Raw genomic sequence first — 22239 nt, forward strand, 5'->3', positions numbered from 1 at the left:
TGTAATATAACATATTTATTACATATACCATGAAAACTTAACTTGAATACACATATCATCAATCCCTTGTTTGTTGTATATTTTATTGGTTGCTCATACCTTGAAATTTTATATTTATTTCAAAAACCTTATTGTTATTAAATCATGTTAATTTCTCATGATGTCATTAATTAACAAACAATACATAAATAAATTAACAGTTTACATATCGACTATAAAGCATGTAATGGGAAGGGATTTTTATGAATGATGCATTTTTCTTTGGTATTTTTTTTTTATATATAAATAATCGAAAAAAAGTATCGGAAATGCTCCATCACAAAAAATGACTAGATATTTTATGTTCATTTATTTTTGTCATTACTGATGATGATTTATATAGCATGAAATTGATAAAAGTATATTCATTTCATATCTATTAGTATTGTGGTAACAATGTATTGATTTTATAAGAATACAAATCATTCTGTGCTGAAATGTTATTATTTTGCTTTTGTTTGGCTTATGGCTGCTTGTTACGTTTAGAACTTTTTGCTTATGTAAACATATTTTGCATTTTGTAACATACAAACCTGCTAATTGTTCCCTCTCCTCCTCTCCTTTCATTTCATTGCAATTTGCCTTGAATGCCAGAATGCTGTTTAAAAATGTGAATTTTAGGTTGAATTTGAAGCATGTTTATTGGTGTATGGGTGGTTGTAAGAAATAGTCTTTGTTTTCTGGGGTTCTCTGATTTCAATGCTCAAATATGATAAATGATGTGAATTATATAATGTTGGCAATTCTCTGTTGAGTACATAAATATTTAATGCACTGTGTAGAGTTTCAGTTAAACAAGGGCGAATTAAGGCCACTTCTCAGTATGGATGATGGTTTTAAGTTAGAGCTTATTAGGTCACAGAAATTTATACTGGTACATTCATTATCTGAAATTATTAGGTGGGAGAAATTCAGACATTCATTATCTCAAATTCTTAGGTCACAGTAATTCAGACATTCATTATCTGAAATTCTTAGGTCACAGTAATTCAGACATTCATTATCTGAAATTATTAGGTGGCAGAAATTCATGCATTAATTATCTCAACTTAATAGGTGGCAGAAATTCCTATACTTATTATCTGAAATTAACATTTAAATGTATAAAAAGGTGCTGAAACAAAATACCATTGGTATTAAAGGCATTAATTCATGAGTAAATGTTTGCTTGCGATCACTTTAACACAAGTAACACGACTGCTGGTTCTGTTTTGTAGTTGTTCACTGCCCCCCACTGGAGCCCCACATGAATGGTGGTTGTAAGTAATTCTGTATGGTAGATCATAGGCTACTAATGTCACATGTTAATCAATGATATATCACACTACTAATATTCTATATTTAGACAATCTGTCGTGTGTAATGTTAGTGTATGTAGAGGTCCTGTTTTCTCTCTTTGTTGTAAATCTCCAATTCTATCCTCGTTTATTCATGTAGGCATTTTCTGAAGTGTTCTTCATAGAGACAAGAAATACAGTTCCCAAACTTGCACCGATGTGATTGCAATCTGATTAAAATACAGATCTGTGTCCACGGGGAGCTTACAAGGATCTGACACCATTCTAAATAAATTCCTTACTGTGGATTCATTTATTTTCGTGGGTATCAATTTTCGTGGATTGAGAAAAACTTGCATTTTCGTGGATATTTGAATTCATGGTTTTGCCAATATCTGCATATAAAGCCTATAGAAAATTTGTAATTTGTTGATCATTAGAATTAGTGGTTCACCTGTATCTCGAAACCCACAAAAATTGGTATCCAACGAATAATAATTAATCAACAGTATTTGAAAACCATTTTTGGATCCTCAGGTTTTGTCTTAATGACATAACCTTCATTTATAGACAAAATAAAGATAAGAACAAGAAGTAGAATGGAACATTGTCAGAATCTGAAAAACGCAGCGTGGACACAGTATTTGCATTTCAATCAGTTTGGTGTTATTGCATTATATAGTCTTAAAAGTCTTTATTTGCACAATAGATTTGTTTGACAAATACATATGCAAGGTTTGAGTGACAATAGCTGCTTAACTATATATGTATGTATGCTCAAATTTGTCAAAGTTCTTATAACAAAAATTATTCATGTGTAATCTATAAGTCTTGTCAACTATTTTGATAGGTTGTAAATTATCAGCAGTTATGAATGTCAGTTGTGAAACTTGGGTAAATCTAAGATAAAGTTATCATTATTAAACAAACTTAATTTCAACAGCTATCAATTTTTTTAAAACCAAAACTGTATCAGTTAAAATGCTAATGAACTCTGGTAAAGAAATTTTGTTAACACATGGATGGTTTTAGTTTTGAAAGTTTATATTTATAAAAAAAAGTTTGTTTATGTTAACACCATGGAAAGCAGGAAGTTTTATCTCATGGTAGTAAAATAGTCACATGCTCAAAATTATTAGAACTTTGAAGAATTTGAGCTGATGTAGTGCTGTTTCTATTGCTTCACATATCAGTTTCAGTTTGATAAATTATTCTGTCTATGGATACACAATTGAAGTGAGAAAAAACTGTTCCATTTGAAATAAACAAAGGGACTAAAATCTAAACTTGAATTTGCTACTGTACATCAAGTTCCATTTCTCAAAAATTGTAGATTTTCATTGCTAAAGAAGATACTTGGAGGTCATAGTCTTTTGGCTTGTTTTACAGATACAAGTGCTTTGCTTTGATATGCTACTGTAAATTTAAATTGGATTATGAAATGCCTGTAGTGTTAAAAATAGTAAAGAAAGTATTTCCCCAAAACCCTTCCCACGATAAAAAGATTAAAAAGACAAATAAAAGCAGTAAAAGAGGCCAAGTGATAAATCATACTTACTATAAACCTCTTATGATCATGATGTTACACAGTATTATGTTGTAGAATCTGATTTAGTAGGAATTTCTGTGATTGTGACCTCTATTTTATATTGTTTGTCAGATATTTTTTCTTCAGGTGAAAATTCATATTGACAATTTTGGAGTTTGTCCACTTAAATTACATCAAACCTTTCCATCTCTTGGTAGTGTTGCTATAGATTAATACACCTTATCGCTATTCCCGGCTGACCCGGCCGCTTGAACTTTTGACGTCAACAACAATCACTTTTCCATTGTGGCGTCAGATATTTTGTTTTATGACGTCAAAATTTTACGGGAACCTGTGTGATATCCAGTAATGGCGGACAAATAGCGATAAGGTGTATATAAGTTGAGGGTTGTGGTTGAGAAAGACATCATGATAATTTTGCTTAGGTTGCTTGTCTCTTGTGTGGTAAATTGTAGATTCAGCCCCTGGCCTAAGACCTATTTCAAATAGAAAAGATAAAAATTAAAAACAAACAAGTAGTTATTGTCATGCCCTTTGATATTCTTGAATGATTTGAATTTAAACCATGTGTTTGTTTCTTTAGAGGACAACTAAAGTTTCTTTTCAAATATTATAAACCAACTAAATTTTGCAGCAAATAATTTTTTTGTGACTTTCGCAAGTAGGAAAATAACACAAATTTGTAAAATTTGGATCTTTTCAAACTCTGAATCATGTTCATGTTAGAAAAAAATCTTGCTTGTTCAAGCTATTTACACCTGTCATAATACAGTATAAAATCTTTTGAACAAAACTGGTTATTGATTCTGCTCTGAACAGTATATAGGATAAAACTTTAATTTTTTTAAAATTTTGTGTATTATATTCATATCTCAAAATCAAATTAATTTATATTAACATGACTAATGTTTTATTTAAACGCTTGGTTATTAAAAAAAATTTTCATTAGTTTATTTGACACATGCAATAGTGTCATCAGTCTTTATTTAATGTGTTAAAGATCAGAAGGATTTTAAAAATTAAATTTCTATTAGGAAATGTAAGTCCTGGGGAATACCAATTTGACAATTCTCTATTCTACCACTAAATTAGTTTGTATCCCTCTGTTTTATTGTAGGTCAGATTACTAGTTAATGACGATTCATTTCTAAAATATGGTAAAATCACGATTAGGAATTCTATACATGGCTTGAGGAATCAAAATTTAACGACATAAAAATGATTTTATTTGCAATGGAATGACTTTTTATAGCTATCAAATCCCATTTTCCCCAGGTTTAAAGTTTAATATGGAGGATGAATTGTATTAATCTTTCTTTCACTTCATTACGCCATTTATTTTGCATGTAATATATTTTCACTGTTGAGCTATTTACATTTCTCCTTCTCTTTGAAGTCACAGTAATCAAAAACATTGAAAACAAAAGACAAAACTTGACGAGTATTGATTTGGATTGAAAAATCTTGATATTAAGTCAAATACCAATGCTAAAACACAATGTGAAAAAAAGCATTATGGTAATAGAAAAAAGTGGAATTATTTAGAAATCACCAAGCAAAGCTATAAAATAACCATTAATCACAACTGCTGCCTGACTTATAATATGGCTTTGTAGTGGAAATAATCATGGTTGAATAAGGAATTTTGTAATAAAAATTCATTTGATGGTAATACTGAGCACTTTCTGTTAGTTACGGAGCTTGATGTGCAGTGTTCAAGAAAAACTTTCATGTTAAGAGTAAAAAAGGTTCAAACTGAGATGAAAAATGCATCATTCATATATGTAGCATTCGTTGTATAATCTATTAGTAGTTTTATGATTAAGGGTTAAAACAAGATTATATCACTTTATCCATGAAATGTAAGATTTACATGAAGCAATGGAACTTATAACATTGTTTTATTACAAAATAAAACATAACAAACAAAACAAAAACAAAATACCTGTCCACATTGGTACTGTTCAGTTTACTTCATTATTGTATAAAAGAGTGTCCTCTTTTGAACATGCCTTCTTGTTGAATATGTTGCATAGCAACACAAAATTACTCTTTATAGTATACCGGTATACAAAATCTCTGAAAGGACATCCTTGACCAGTACACATGACATGTAGACATTTGGAAATTTTATTAAAAGTTGTAAGAATAGGGAAAAAAGTAGAGTAAAAACGATTAAAATTGGTGTGTACAGGAAACAGAGAACAGTTTAAACATTGTATTTTATCCTTTAGGGATTTGGTGGGGATATTATCTGAAAATTTAATCATAACTATCTATACAAGGTTATTTTAGAGCTTGACATTTTGTTTAGACACTTTTGTTTTTTAAGACGATTTGTCATCCTCTGGATGTTCTTTGAATTGTTTGTGTCATTGGATTGCTGTTTCATTGATGTTTACATCACATGGACCACATGAAGTTGACTGTAGTCATTATACTGTATACATGGTATTGGTTTTTAAAGGACAACTCATTTTTTGTACCAAATTTTATGATGTAAAAAATCTTCGTAAAAATAATTAACCAAAATAGGAAATTCAAGTCTTCATATTTAAAGTCCAATATCCGCTAATATTTTTTACCACTATTATTAAAAAAATGTATATAAAAAATATAGCTATTTTAGCCATTGCTTCATGTATTCAGTTTTTCTGGAATTAGATTTTACTTGTATGTTTCAATATTTCATAGACTGAAAAACGTATTAGCTTTTGCAATATATCATAGTTAACAGAAATTCAAAATTAAGGTTAAAATATGAAGATTATAGTAAATGCTAGTTTAAATATTTTGTGATTAACCTAAAAAAATAAAACCATTGCCTGAATGACATCCTAATCTTTTAAATGTTTGACTTCAGTCACAAAATCAAATCTTACAAAAGCAACATATGTCTGAAAATTAGAAGTGCTGTTAATTATGAGATGGAGATGCAAAAACTAATACTTTTCAGAATCATTTACTGATTGACAATTTGATACCTTAACTTTGAAAATGACACAACAATACTAACATGCTATTTATACTTTTTAGTGACAATGCCATTGTTCACACCACCAGGATCAGTAAAGACCTATGTAGACCCCCATACATACGAGGATCCAAACCAAGCTGTACGAGAATTCACCAAGGAAATAGATAGTTCCCATATTGTAATAGAGTCAGTTATTGGTGGAGGTATAAACATATATTACTCACTTTTTTGTCTAGTTCTTCTAGAGTTTTTATGCTCTCCCTAATATTTTAGAGGAGCATTTTGTTTTCCAGTCTGTGCTGTATCAGATTAAAGTTCTGGTTTAAAGTTGTTTACCTTCAGGTTGTTACATACATGAACCTTTGACCCAGATTTCACAGTTCGCTGAACATGGATAGTGTGAGGAGGTACTATAGTCACATATTCTTGTTTCATCTTGTTCCAATGTTCACAATGAGGGTAAACAAATATAAATGTTTATAATATAAAAAAGCATGTGCAAACTGAATAAAAATGTGCAACCTCAAAATTCTTGTGGTAATAATGACATTTTGATATAAAACATTTCCTAAACATTACTTTATCTTTCAGGAGAATTTGGAGATGTATGTAAAGGAAAGCTAAGAATTCCCCGTAGAATGGAAATGTCTGTTGCCATCAAAACTTTAAAACAAGGAGCCACTGACAAAGACAGAATGGAGTTCCTTACTGAAGCAAGCATCATGGGACAGTTTGATGATCCTAATGTTATCTACTTAGAAGGAGTTGTCACAAAGAGTAAGCATTAACTAATAGTCAGTGGGGGAGTAATCTAGTTAGTTCATCTCAGTGATCACTAGCATTTAATGTTGAGCAAGCAACAATCAATCTATTCATTTAATAATATTAAATTATTTGAAATTGCACAATCAACCCCAATTTACCGTTGGAAATTGAACCAATGATGTAACGTAATTTTCATTTTGGTGTACAAACAATGAGATTACCCATAGTCCTGTAGATTTTGAAAAGGCGGATTGGGTTGATGGCAATTAATGAAAATAAAATGTTTAAAATCTATCCTTATCTCTTCAATTTTTTATACATACAGTTTTTCAGAATTATAACATTTGAATTATTGTAAATTTATCTGGTTTATGAAATGTGAACATCATACTCATTCTGAATTTTAGATTTTGTTTTTGCAGACCATCCCATAATGATAGTAACAGAATATATGTTAAATGGATCTCTAGATACATTTTTACGAGTAAGTACATGTACTTATGACTAAACTTTGGATTGAGAGTGGATATTCATTATACTGTAATTTCTGAAATTATTTCATGCATTTATTATTGTGATTTTTGAAAAATTTGACAAAAATGAGAGATTAATTATTGCGATTTCAGGAAAATATATATAAGATGTATATATCAGATTTATGTATGCGAGTTCTTAATTATTGTTTTAATTATTATTGCTATACTCATCCAGTTTAATTATTTGCATTTATTATATACTTAGTAGTAAAAACAGATAAATTGTATGTGTAATACAGTCAACAGCAATCGTGCTGTATCAGCCATCCATGATGATATTGATATCAGTCACCCTTGCAAAGGCTTTATCACACCTTTAATCTGTATGACGTCATGTAATATCAATATCAGTCACTGTTTCAAAGGTTTTATCAAACCCCTAATTTGTATTATCGCTATTTTACGAATTTTTCCTTTGATCTTGCTGACTGATAATTTCTGTTCTCAGCGGAGTTGAGTGATATGAAAACGGAGTCGAGTGATATGAAAATTATCGCTAGAAACTAAGGGAACACATGCCGTTGTCAAAGAAATTAACAATGTCTTCATAGGTAAAATAGCGATAAACAGATTATCATTGGTCATCTCAACTCTATTGCTTTTCTCACTTTCGCCGTACCGGCTCAAGCGAGAAAATCAAATCTCGTTGAGATAACCGACGATAATCTATCTTTACGTCATGTCACATGAAAAACATCTACTAAGTGTATATGATATGGCTTTTTCAATATCACACACTGTATCAACCCTCAACCAATATAATCCCTCGAGCAGAGCTCTTACAAATTTACCAGACAGACATAATGAGGTCAAATATTGCATTGAAGAACATGAAGAATGTACCCATGGTTCCTAGACCATTTGGATCAATTTGAATTTTTTGTTTACTTGTTTTAATTGTGTTCTTCACTTTGAGACACATTAGAGATATTGACCTATTAGGCAAGTCAATATTGTTACATTTTACATTAATGTCAGTTGCTATAGGCAATGGTGTCTGGAAAAATATGTTTTTCTTTCAGCAGGGCCCATTTTAATTTTTAAATGACAACATTATTGTTTGCATTACAGATGTTGCAAGTGATTTATAAATGTATTTTCCCCAAGAGTGATTGATTAAATTTGTAATTCAGATAAAAACATTCTTCTTTTGACAGTTTACATTTTTTTTTTATGTAAGAATTTTTTTTTTGAAAAATCCTGAATTATCTTTAGTAACTGTAACTCATTCTAAAAATCATAGGCCAGTTCTGTAGTAGAAAAGGTCATTAAAATATTCACACTCATTAAGCAATGCATTTTGTCAGAGTACATGAAAAATTACAGGCAATAAATATTTTAGTTTGAAGATATTGATCAATTTAAATCAAAATTAGAAATTGATTTCACTGACCCTGCATAAAATGTTGAGGATTATCATTTCTTTGAGGCATCTTGACATTTGAGATTGGACTAATTAAGCTCTAAATTAGACCCTTTCCCCCTTATCCCTTACAGATCTTACGCTCAATTATTTAATGTTCTCAAAATCTCATTTTTCTTGATGACTAAGAACATTTATTTTGCCTGATTTTTAATTAATTATTAACCTTTGTTAGCTCCAGCCAATAATTTGTCATATTTTGGCAGTTTTATGTTTCTGCGGACACAAATTAATAAATAAAAATAGGAATAAAAGTGGAGTTGATCATAATGAATGTTTTCCATTCTTGATTAAATTTAATTATTAATATTGATTATCAATGTGTAGAAATAGGCCAACATTGTCTTATGGGCTGATTTCATAGATAAGTCTTTTATTTTGAGTCTTTTATTTGAAGTATAGAATGTAACTTTTTATGCGACCGCAAAAAATTTTTTGGGATCGTATAATGGTATGACATTGTCGTCGTCGTCTGTGTCGTTGTCCGAAGACACATTGGTTTCCGGACAATAACTTTAGTTTAAGTGAATGGATCTCTATGAATTTTTTTAAGAAGGTTCGATACCACAAAAGGAAGGTTGGGATTGATTTTGGGGATGATGGTCCCAACTGTTTAGGAATTAGGGGCCCAAAAGGGGCCCAAAAGAAGCATTTTTCTAGTTTCAGGATAATAACTTGTGTATAAGTATTTCGCTTGCTCTGAAATTGTACAACAATGTTTAATACCACAAGTAGAAGGTTGGGATTCATTTTAGGGGTTATGGGGCCAATAGTTTAGGAATTAAGGGCCAAAAAGGGACCAAAAACAAGCATTTTTCTAGTTTCCAGACAATAACTTGTGTGTAAGTGTATGGATCTCTCTGAAATTGTACTTCAAGGTTTCATACTACAAAGGAAAGGCTGGGATCGAGTTTTGGGGTTATTGCTCAAAGGGGGGGTTTCAAAAAGTTGGGGGGGGGGATTTTTTTAGAGGATTCATATTTTTTTTCAAATTTTGAATTTTTGAAAAGTTTCAAGAAGAAATCTTCAATTGCACAGTATTGCGCAATAGATTTGTAAGATCTTTGACCACATTTATTTTGTGTCAGAAATCAATATTATGTCAAAAATTTGATCACAATCCAAATTCAGACAGTATCAAGCTTGAATATTGTGTCCAAATTTGTACCAACTGTTCAGAGTTCGACCTCTGCGATTGTATCAGGCTGCGCTCAGCGAAGCATTTTATTTTGTGTAGAACTGATCAGCTGATTACATTTCTGTCATAATTTTAAATAGTCTAGCCAATTACTATTAATGGAAAGTACAAGATCGTCAAAAATATTGACCAAATGATAATGAAAATTTAGTACAGCAAACTGTTTAAGTAAAGAAAAACATTCATAATGCAGTGTTATTGCAGATATTGACTGTACTATAAAGTACTTTTGGAAAAAGGTGTATTTTTGCTATGTGAGAAAGAAAACATTATTCAAGCTGAAGACAAAAAGAAAATATAATTGATGAACAAAATTTCTATTTATCGAAACTAAATGTGGCGTAATTGGTGAGACAAACGTTCGGTGACAAGATCATGGTTAAAAGTGATTAATTTTAAATGATGAATTGAAATCCTACAGCTTTTAAATTTTTTATTGTGTCGTCTCATCCATGGGGGAACAATTGTCATGGAGGAAGAAATTACCATTAAATAAATGGACAAATCAAATTCTAAATGAGTTTTCGGAAACTTTATATTATTTCGCCAGGCGTTCCCATTAAAAAGAACCCTATTCTTGGTGATTATGGGGGATAAAATGCTCCATTTTGATTAGTGTTGAGTAGAATGATTTGGACGTAATACATTAGTTATCATATGAAGCTGCTATTACACAACTCTTCATTAATCCTAATGTTCATACTAGGATAAGATGAACATGTGATTTATGATGGAGAAAATATAACGTAATTGATCACTAATCCATCTTCCTATTATTTCTTCTTTACATAAGGCCAGATAATCTGCTTGGATGGGTTTTGTTTAGACCTAAGATACATAAACATTATCAAGAGGTATTGTGTTAGGATTATGGCTTCTTCATGTGACATTGTTCCAGAAATGTGTCATATAATGTAACATTGTTTTATGATTGTCATATGATGTGACATTGTTTAACAATTGGGTTGAATTGTGTGACTTGTTTCTTGAAAGTGTCATGTTGTATTATATTGTCTTAGCATGTAACTTTATCTTAGGATTGTGTCATATCATGTGTCATTGTCTTAGGATTGTGTCATATCATGTGACATTGTCTTAGGATTGTTTCATAACATGTGACATTGTCTTAGAATTGTGTCAAACCATGTGATATTGTCTTAGGAGTGTGTCATTACATGTGACATTTTCTTGATTGTGTCATATCATGAGACATTTGTCTTAGCATTGAGTCATAACATGTGATATGGTCTTAGGATTGTGTCATAACATGTGACATTGTCTTAGGATTGTGTCATATCATGTGACATTGTCTTAGGATTACATCATACTATGTGATATTGTCTTAGGAGTGTGTCATAACATGTGACATTATCTTAGGATTGTGTCATATCATGAGACATTTGTCTTAGCATTGAGTCATAACATGTGATATGGTCTTAGGATTGTGTCATAACATGTGATATGGTCTTAGGATTGTGTCATAACATGTGACATTGTCTTAGGATTGTGTCATATCATGTGACATTGTCTTTGGATTGTGTCATACTATGTCATAGTATGATAATGTGATATTGTCTTAGGAGTGTGTCATAACATGTGACATTGTCTTAGGATTGTGTCGTATAGTGTTACATTGTCTTAGGATTGTATCATATTTTACATTGTATCAGAATTGTGACAGTATGTGTTTTACTACTATCAATTCAAAACTGAAAATATTGGTAGTTGAAAAAGAACCTGTTACCTTTGCTTTTGTTGAATATTGCAACATCAATTATTTGTATAAGAATAATATTACTGTTGATTAGAATGTGTCATGCTGTAATAACTTTATGACTAATAAAACTATTTAATAATTTCTCATCAAGGCCTTAAAAATGACAATTTCCATAAAGAGACATTGTTGCTGAATGTGTTCACCCTGGTACCTAGTTTATTTTATTTTAATAGATTTTATACAGTTTTAAAATATGAAGGATATAATCAGTATTTATGAGACAAGTATGTTAACAACTGAAATTATCTTATATAAATGACAATTAATTTTTAATGTTACCTGTAGTTCAAATTTCAGATATTTCTTTTTTCTTTTTTTCAGAATAATGATGGTAAATTTACAGTAATACAGTTAGTTGGAATGATGAGAGGGATAGCATCTGGAATGAGCTATTTGTCAGAGATGGGATATGTACATAGGGTAAGTCATACTTCACAGAAATAGGCTATACAATTGTATATCAAGATGAATAGGATATGGAACTTTAACACCTCTATATTAAAGTTGAAAACTAAACAAAGTCACTATTTTAGTAATGCTGTGATGTTTTTGACAGATCTATACAAACTAGTTACTTGTTTATTGACAAAATGTACAATCTCTTATAAAGTAGCTATTTTCAACATTAAATATAATAAAGAAAAAAAGTGATATGACCCATAATAGTATGATATTTCTATTACAGGATTTAGCAGCAAGAAATATTTTGATTGGTGAAAATTTGGTGTGTAAAGTAGCAGATTTTGGTCTTTCAAGGGAGATAGATTTAGACACTACAGATGGTGCTTATACCACTAAAGTAAGTATATTAGAGGGTCTTGATGGTCAGGGTGTGTGAGGTTGTCTTCATTTCAGAATTATGTATTCTTTTAATTTCTAGCCATTTTTTTTCTTTTCTTAAATTTTTTGTTTCCATTATTCTCTTTTTATATGTAAGCAACCCATTATTCTCTGTTATTTATTTTTTTACCTGTTTCTTATTTCTTTTATATTTTTTTGCCTATTATTTTCTATTCTGTAAACCCTTTCCAACTCCAAATATCTGTACTGTAAGTTGAGTTATGATTTAGATATAAGAAGATGTGGTATGAGTGCCAATGAGACAACTCTCCATCCAAGTTACAATTTATAAAAGTAAACCATTATAGGTCACGGAACGGCCTTCAACACGGAGCATTGGCTCACACCGAACAGCAAGCTATAAAGGGCCCCAAAAAAATTACTAGTGTAAAACCATTCAAACGGAAAAACCAACGGTCTAATCTATATAAAAACGAGAAATGAGAAATACGTATGAACTACATAAACAGACGACAACTACTGTAATCAGATTCCTGACTTAGGACAGGTGCAAACATTTGCAGCGGGATCAAACGTTTTAATGGTACCAAACCTTCTCCCTTTTCTGAAACAATAGTATAACATCACAACATAGAAAAACACACTATAAAATATCAATTGGAAGGCTTAACTCAATCAAAAAACGTGTTAACACACAATACTGTTTGTTGTTTTTTAACCATTTTTTTCTTCTTTTAGAAAGAGTCTAGAAAGGTTATGTCTTTTGATTTTGTTTTGTCATTAGGTTTCTCACATATTATCATATAAAAAGGATTTCTTTTTTTCATGTTCAGGAATTTAAAAACAAAAAATCTAGTTATTGGTTAGCTGAAATGATAATTGACAAACTTTAGTAATATGGTCAATAAAACTTCATCTTCAAAGGAAGGAAATTGAAATGTTGACTCTTGAAATTATTTTGCTAAAACTATTCAGCCAATATATTGCAAGACTGTAGTTGACTAGGAAAAGATAATGAAAAATACAATCTAAACATTTATTCTTTAGGGAGGCAAAATTCCAGTGCGATGGACAGCTCCTGAGGCTATAGCTTTCAGAAAGTTTACCTCGGCATCTGATGTCTGGAGTTATGGAGTTGTCATGTGGGAAATAATATCATATGGAGAGAGACCTTACTGGAACTGGTCTAACCAATATGTGATACAAGCTGTAGAGAGAGGATTTAGGCTTCCACCACCAATGGTATGTCATATATACACCAATATTTAATACTTGTATCAAGGAGGTTCAGATTAACTCCCTTAAAATCCAAAATTTCTATTATAGACTATTAAAGATGAGATTTAGATCGAAGCTTGACTATTGAAGTTATAGTGTCATGACCCCAAATAAACTCCCTTAGAGACATCCTAGCTGAGGACTGTTTTCAATATAGCTGATTCTAATAAAAAAAAATGTTTAAAATAATGCACGTATTGACACTTGGAAGAGTCTTTAAATAAATCTGGAATTCTTTTTTTTTCGTTCAATGAAAGTTAAAATTTGAAAGAAAAACTTTTGTATTGCTAAATGATAACATATGACATCTCATAAACATTCACATTTTTATTTATCTTAAATGGACGTTGTTGCTTTCAAGTGCATAGACTAGTACAAATATTTTAAAATCTTTTCTGATACAAGACAAATAGCTTGTAGAAGGGTTTTTAGAACAACTTAACTGTATCCCAACTGATGTAAGGGAGATAATCCATTAGGAATATTTTCCTTTCAGGATTGTCCAGAGGCTATTCACCAACTTATGTTAGACTGTTGGCAAAAAGAGCGTGGAAACCGACCAAAGATGACACAAGTTGTTAGGTCACATGATAAATTCATTAGAGCACCAGAGCTGTTGAAGAAAATAGCAAAACCAAGGTATGTTAGCATTTAAAAAAGAAATAAAACATTGTAAATTGGAATTCCTGAAAATTTATTGATATATCCAACTTATGTGATTAGATGTAAAATAGAAATGATATTTGCTGAAAGTACCTTGACATTGGACAATACACAAAAGTTGTGTTTATTTTTTACTGTACAAAATCATTTTAGAATTTCTCTGTTGTGCAATTAAAACTGTACATGTTATTTTTATTTCAGAGCTGACTTACTAATGGACTTAAACCCAGTGAACGAAGTTTCACGATTCAATAATGTGGAAGGATGGCTAATCTCTATCAAAATGGACAGATATATACAAAATTTCCTAAATGCAGGATATCGGACAATGGAACAAGTATCAACCATAACTTCAAGAGACTTGGAAACATTAGGTGTGACTTTAATAGGACATCAAAAGAAAATAATGAATTCTATACAGACATTACGTACACAGTTGTATGGACCTCACTTTCAAGTGTCCGAGGGATTCCTAGTATAGCAGTGATCGAATGTTGTAGTCAAATGTTTTCTTTCTAAATGTGATATGTTATAAATGTATGATCATCCATTGTATGTGCTAAGTGGTCCTGCATTGTAAATGTTGAATGCCTCTCAGAGAGGCGTAGAGTATACCCATCAAATAAAATGCTGTTGCAAATTGATGGAAACGACTGATTCAAGAAATGGACTTGACAGAAATTTTGTCGTTAATCAACAAAATGAAAGATGAAAAGTGGTCATTGTCCTTCAAGGAAATGAGGAAATGTGATCAAAATGGATTCCTTTATCAATGAATTTTATATAAGATATGGCCATTTTCATTTAGAGTGGTGATAATTTGTTGTTTTGACATTCACTAGTCCGTGGAACAACAGGAACTTGAAACTTTGAGAAATAATATTGTTTCCATAGTAATTGTAGCACATCACTAATGTATAAATAATGAATCGTTAAACGAATCATGTGATAACTCATATTTCAGCCAGTCAAACTGGATACATGTGTGACTGTTTGTCAGTATTTTACAGACATTTCCCTTCTAACCGAGGGAATATGTTCAAGTAGAGCACCAAGGTCACATTATATATGTATAGGTCCTGACAATGTACATAGAAAGAATATTTATTTGTGATATTTGCTTTTAAATATTTTTATTTTAAATCTTTCTTTATTGGTGGAAAATGGCTTTTATGTATTTTTTTCTCTCACATTTTATATACTTTCCTCTTTTCTTAATGTAAAGTTTGCAGAGCATGCAAGTTTATTGTATTTTTAATTGCTCTATATGTTAAAACCAAGGTATTGAAGTTCTATCAGTTTTTAAAGACTAAAATTTAAAAAAGTATGAAAAAAATGTTTTACGGTAATCAGTGATATCCCCTCATTAGTGTTATTCTTTCACTGAATTTTTAAACATTGGCAATGGTTTTTAAATGGCATTGAATGCTAATAGTGATGGTTTAACATCATATGACAAAAACTTAAAAGATTGAATACATATCAGTAAAATATTTTACAAATGTTAGTAGTACATATAACTTAACTGCTTGTAGATATTTTAATATTTTTTGTAATGTGTCTACAAATTTAGGTGCTATTTTTTTGGCAGTTTTCTGCATTCCTTTATTTTTAAAGGTTGTTTTCACTTTATAATTTGTAGTAAAATTTTAAGCATCATCTCTCATCCTGACGTATTAATACTGAGATATATTAAGGTTGTATTCTCTTTTCCGCACATCTAGGGTTGAACTTTTTCTTCTAGATGAAACTATGTAGATTTCTTTGACATGAACTGTAATACACACATTTCTATGTTCATTTACTCAAAGTATATTTGAGATTATGATGCTTCACTTAATCAGTAATAACATTGTTTTATATATGTTGCATTGACCAAAACAGTTGTTATGAAATTCTATGAAGTCAAATCTGAATTGCGAAATTTTTATCATTTTATATTTGATACAATCATAAAAATCAAGATCAATTCAAATATTAATCCAAGTTTCAAAAAAAATAAAAAAGAGGTAGTAATTGAAATTATCAGTATTATTGAAATGAATTATCTCCCTTACCAAAACTTTGAGAATAGATTTCCAATTAGATATTTTATTTTCTTAACCAATAAAAAATTGTATTGTAAAAATTACTTAATATTCATATTTGAAAATAAAAGGAAGATTTGTGTCATTCTAGTTAAAAAAGTAGTTTCAAGGATATTTTCTTTGTTGACCATTGCACAGATTAGATATTTTCAGTGTATTAAGTTCTTCAAAACTTTGAGTTCAGATAGTTAAACTGGTTAATTCTTCCGCAGATGAAAATTGGATGACTTGAATATTGCCTTCCATTTGACACATTCTATGCAAGCTTCAACTTTGCTTCATAATGCATATTAGATTTGAGTAACTGTTGGCACAAACTGTTTAATTTAAATATTGCTGTAATATAGTGGTCTTAAAAACTGCAGTCTATGAAGAATTATGAAAGATGAATAAGTTTTCTTAACATGCTTCTGTACTCATTTTAGTTAGTAAAACAAACTTTTTTGCCATAGTAATTTAAACAAAAAAAATTTTTTAACATTTTTTTTTCCTTTCCCCTACAATTTCTTTTTCAATTTCTCAATTTCTCTATTTTATATTTTTGTATTTGTTTAGTGAGTACAAATGCTACCAGCACGAAAAAAACAAATGATTTTTTTTTAATTTTCATTAATCATTCCCATTTTGTAAATATTGTACAAAGTGTACATTGTATATAACTAGTGCTGTATATATATATAAATATATATCAGAAATACGCAAATCACAAATTAAAATTTTGATACCAATTATATTGATGAGAAACTTAAAACAAAAGATTTTTTTTTTACTTGCATCAAGTCATTTTATCTATTGACATTTTTATTTTATCATGAAGGAAGAACATTTTTATATGTATGTATTGATTTTCATTAAGGTTGTTTTACTTGATTTTACTTTACACAATTTTAGTTTCCCTTGTGAATACTCAAATGAGTATTTTCTACTCAAATGAGTATTTTCCAATGTGATTACTTTAGTATTTTCCTTTGTAAATACTCAAGTATTTTCTTTTGTGAATACTTAGTTGAGTATTATCCTATGTGAATACTTAGTTGAGTATTATCCTATGTGAATACTTAGTTGAGTATTATCCTATGTGAATACTTAGTAGTTTCCTTTCTAAAAACTCAAGTGAGTATTTTGGCAATTCCAAAATATGCAAATTTTAAATGAAGCTGTTTTGAAAAACTTTGGTGCTTTAAAGGATCAGGCGGTTCCATTGATATTGAAATCAATGAGAATATTATATAATGGCAAATGATTTGTCTTGATAAGTTTACTGTTTAGTAGTACTTAAAGTAAAAACGAGATTTGGAATGAGTTTAGTGGTTATTAATAACTATGTCGACAGTGTTCCTTCGAAATCCAGGGTAACAATTTGCTCATTGTAATGATATTTGTTTCATTTTTGTGAAGGTGAATTCACACATTCCAGATGAATATATGGCTAAAGCCTAAAAATTCACAGTAATTAAAATACATAATTTTTAAAGTTCATAATCTAGCTATTTTCAAAATGATTCAAACATAGAAAATACACGATTTTGGTTTGTAACTTTATATAGCAGTGCTGATTATGAAGTTAGTGCTTATGACTGCACGGAATGGAAAATATTTTTAAAAATGGCATAGATGTTTGTAATGTTGAACTTTCTATGAAGAAAATTTCTTGTGCAAATGGCAAATTAAAAAAAATAACATTTTTTTTTTATATAAAAAAATAGTTATACTGAATTTGGGAAAAGTTTATTAAAGGTCAACTTGAAATATTAAATATTTTTTTTTACACATGATTGATTTATTTTAGCTTATGTTCTTAGTCATATTCTTAAAGGAAATGTATTTATGTTCTAAACATGAAAAAAGAAATCAAGGAAAAAAAATAACCACTGGAAATGCAAATCTCTAAGATTCTCACAATGTATTTCATATTGTATTTTAAAATTTTAAGTAATTATATAGGCCAAACATGACAACTTCCTGTTAGAGATCAGTGTTTTGTCAAAGGATTAAAATCAAAACATATTTTCACAAACTTTAAGTAGAACATACTGTACCAATTAATTCACTTTACATTTGAGAAAACAAGGTTGTGTTTATTTTGTTTATGCAGTTGTAGTAATGAAGTATTAGCAATATAAAACTACACATGTTCTCGTACTGTTGATCAATTTTAATAAAATATGTCAAAATATATTTCATGTTTTTATAAATACTAGACTTATGGAAGATCAATTAATAAGTCCCAAGTTGTCACTTCACATAATGCAAACATGACTGTTGGCCATGTCATCATTTCACAAATATGTGGAAAACTTTCAAGCAGATTATCACTTCTTCGAGGGCACATAAGAAGTGCATTTAATGGAGCAACAAATGTGCATGCACATTCACACACAAACACACAACAGGGATGACAACTATCCTGATATTGATGTAATATGGTGGGGTATATATTTCACATCTAGTTTTTGTCAAGCCATAGGGTTAGTGATGTGGCAGCGGCAACGGCGTTTTTAATTAACTTCTTAAAAGCTTAATATTTCAGAAGGTAAAGACCTGAATGCTTCATACGTTGTATATAGATGCCTTATGATATGAAGTTTCCATCTGTCATATGTCCATTGTCATTGACCTCATTTTCATGGTTCAGTGACTACTAGAAAAAAAAGTTCAGATTTTTTGTAATGTTAATTTCTCTCTTATTATGAGTAATAGAATAATTATATTTGGTATGTGGGTACCTTGCAAGGTCCTTGTGCCTGTCAGACAGTTTTCACTTGACCTCTACCTCATTTCATGGATCAGTGAACAAGGTTAAGTTTTCGTGGTCAAATTATTAACTTTGTTTCTTAGATACTATAAGCAATAGGTCAACTATATTTGATGCATGGAATGATATTAAGGTGTACATGTCTGTCTGGCAGGTTTCATCTGACCTTGACCTAATTTTCATGGTTCAATGGTCAGTATATAATTTCCATGGTTTGGTCTGTTTATTTTATTCTATAAGCAATAGGTCATCTTTTTTCAGTCTATAGAATGATTCTATTGAAGGTGTATATGTATTTCCAGTTTGGTTTATCTGAACTTGACCTCATTTTCTTGGATCATAAATGTTAATGTGATACTTGTAGTAAAACTTTATATTTAGGACTATCAATATAAAATCAATGGTCAGTATAGTAGGCGAGACAGTGCACTCTTCTTATAATTTAAAAATAAAAGAACACAAATATCAGAAACATCACTAATAGGCGAGAGTCATATTTGAAAAAGACATCTAGTTAATGACTTTAATGCACCCACCTAGCATACAGCTAATTTTTTTTTTTAAATGAAAGAATAATGATTTAACTTTGCCCAGTCGTCACAAAATCGTACGGTGCAGTTTTTATACGACCGCAAAAAATTTTTTGTGGTCGTATATTGGTATGGCGTCGTCGTCCGAAGACACATTAGTTTTCGCACTCTAACTTTAGTTTAAGTGAATGGATCTCAATGAAATTTTACCATAAGGTTCAATACCACAAAAGGAAGGTGGGGATTGATTTTGGGGGTTATGGGACCCACAGTTAAGGAATGAGGGGCCAAAAAGGGGCAACAAATAAGCATTTTTGTAACTTCCAGACATAACTTGTGTGTAAGTGTATGGATCTCTCTGACATTGTACCACAAGGTTCCATATCCCAAAGGGAATGCTGGGATTGATTTTGGGGGTAATTGCCTCCAAATTTTAGGAATTAGGGGCCAAAAAGGAACAAAAAACCAGCATTTTTCTAGTTTCATGACAATAACTTGTGTGTAAGTGTATGGATCTCTCTGACATTGTATCACAAGGTTCCACATCACAAAGTTCCATATCACAAAGGGAATGCTGGGATTGATTTTGGGGGTAATTGCCTCAAAATTTTAGGAATTAGGGGAAAAAAACCAAGCATTTTTCTAGTTCCATGACAATAACTTGTGTGTAAGTGTATGGATCTTTATGAAATTGCACTACAAGGTTCCATATCACAAAGGGAAAGCTGGAATTGAGTTTGGGGGTAATTGCCGAAAAAGTTTAGGAATAAGGGGCCAAAAAGGGGCCAAAAATAAGCATTTTTCTAGTTTCCAGACAATAACTTGTGTTGAAATGTATGGATCTCTCTGAAATTGTACTGCAAGGTACCATACCACAAAGGGAAGGCTGGGATTGATTTTGGGGGTAATTCCCTCAAAATTTTAGTAATTAGGGGCCATAAAAGGGCAAAAAAACAAGCATTTTTCTAGTTTCAGGACAATAACTTGTGTGTAAGTGTATGGATCTTTATGAAATTGTACTGCAAGGTTCCATATCACAAAGGGAAAGCTGGGTTTGAGTTTGGGGGTAATTGCCCTAATTGTTAAGGAATTTGGGGCTTAAAAGGGGCCAAAAAACAAGCATTTTTCTTGTTTCCAGACAATAACTTGTGTTCAAGTGTATGGATCTCTCTGAAATTGTACTGCAAGATACCATACCACAAAGGGAAAGCTGGGATTGAGTTTGGGGGTGATGAATCATAAGGGGGTTCAAAAAATTGGGGGGGGGGGGGATTTTTTCCCCCTTTTTTTTCTTTAAAATTTTCCATTTTAAATTGGTTATTTATGATTTATATATAAAAGCAAATAATAATGATATGGTTTGAATAGGTAAATTAAAAATTTTTAATTTCTTAGACCACTTTCATTCTGTGTGAGAAACCTATGATGTGTCAAATATTTAATTACAATCCAAATTAAGTGCTGTATCAAGCTTGAATGTTGTGTCCATACTTGCCCCAACTGTTCAGGATTCGACCTCTGTGGTTGTATCAAGCTGCGCCTCAGCGGAGCATTTTATTGTAAAATTGACATTTATTTCTGAAATTACTTGAAAATTATAAAATTACGACATGTTTTTCAAGCAAAGGAAATTAGGTGTATCTCTTCTTTTAGGCAGAATAATTTAGTGAATTAGATTCTTGAAATATTGAAAAACAATATTTACAACTGTAAGTCCGCATGCTTTTGCATTCCTTCTAAATATTTGACATTTTATACGATTTTCATAATCTTCACCTTTTCAGGTCTACAATTTGATGTTTATTAAATGTTTTTGCACTCTACCCGTTTTAGAACACACTAAATTACTGGGCAGTTATCGTTTTTTCATTCAAGACCAAGACTTTATCTCAACATTTCTTAAAATCATGAATTTTTTTATTTTTAAAATGTTGGTAAGATTACTATAGTTTCCGGAATTCCTTTAATATCTACTTCGTTATCGGTTTTTGACTGTATTTGTTAGTCGATTTCCATGTACATAATATGTGTGCTGATAGAGTACGATAAATCATACTTAAACGGTTCTATTTCTATCTAAAACTGATCCAGTACTTTAGTGTAGCTTAAATAAATATAAAATCGTCCGAAATTAATATCTAATTAAATTAAAACATATTTGTTTAGTTCTGTCGAATTCACCCCTTACTAAATAAGGAATCCTATCGGAAAATTGTAGATACGAATCACCTGTTCAAGCTGTACAGACGCACCTGTTTTCGCACGAAGAATAATCTTTTAGATTTTATAGTGTTTAGGTCCACATAGTTTTAGAAAACATGCATATGAGATGCAGTGACACAAATGAGGCATGAAATTGATAATTTTAAACTGCCAAGAGGGAAAGGGGGTCATATGGCAAAATCAAAGGTACCTTATTTAAATTATTTGCACCACGTGACTTTGTCCCTTTTGATCAAATTACTTCCCTTAGCTTAAGATTGAAAATATAATTTATTATAGATTTGCGGATAATCCAGTCCTTTTCCGTCATGTATCTAAAACTAATGTATCTTTAAAAACTTCCTTTGGCGGATATTTACAA

At 30.6% G+C, this 22239-nt stretch overlaps 1 protein-coding gene across 6 annotated transcripts in view; it reads left to right on the forward strand.

Moving 5' to 3' along the window:
- LOC127719847 (ephrin type-B receptor 1-B-like) overlaps positions 1-18548 on the forward strand; it is an 89584-nt gene extending 71036 nt beyond the window's left edge. For 3 of the 6 annotated variants that reach the window (XM_052226164.1, XM_052226165.1, XM_052226167.1), the window contains 9 exons: positions 1257-1298; positions 5902-6045; positions 6434-6619; positions 7015-7091; positions 11863-11961; positions 12227-12340; positions 13390-13584; positions 14117-14259; positions 14485-18548. In XM_052226164.1, the coding sequence (XP_052082124.1) occupies positions 1257-1298; positions 5902-6045; positions 6434-6619; positions 7015-7091; positions 11863-11961; positions 12227-12340; positions 13390-13584; positions 14117-14259; positions 14485-14764 (1280 nt within the window). In that variant the 3' untranslated portion in view covers positions 14765-18548. The remainder of the gene's footprint in view (positions 1-1256; positions 1299-5901; positions 6046-6433; positions 6620-7014; positions 7092-11862; positions 11962-12226; positions 12341-13389; positions 13585-14116; positions 14260-14484) is intronic. The other 3 variants (XM_052226168.1, XM_052226169.1, XM_052226166.1) reach the window with 2 other exon arrangements.
- Positions 18549-22239: the final 3691 nt, after the last annotated feature.

Source organism: Mytilus californianus, unplaced genomic scaffold (assembly GCF_021869535.1).
Source record: "Mytilus californianus isolate M0D057914Y unplaced genomic scaffold, xbMytCali1.0.p SCAF_11, whole genome shotgun sequence".
NCBI lineage: Eukaryota > Metazoa > Mollusca > Bivalvia > Mytilida > Mytilidae > Mytilus > Mytilus californianus.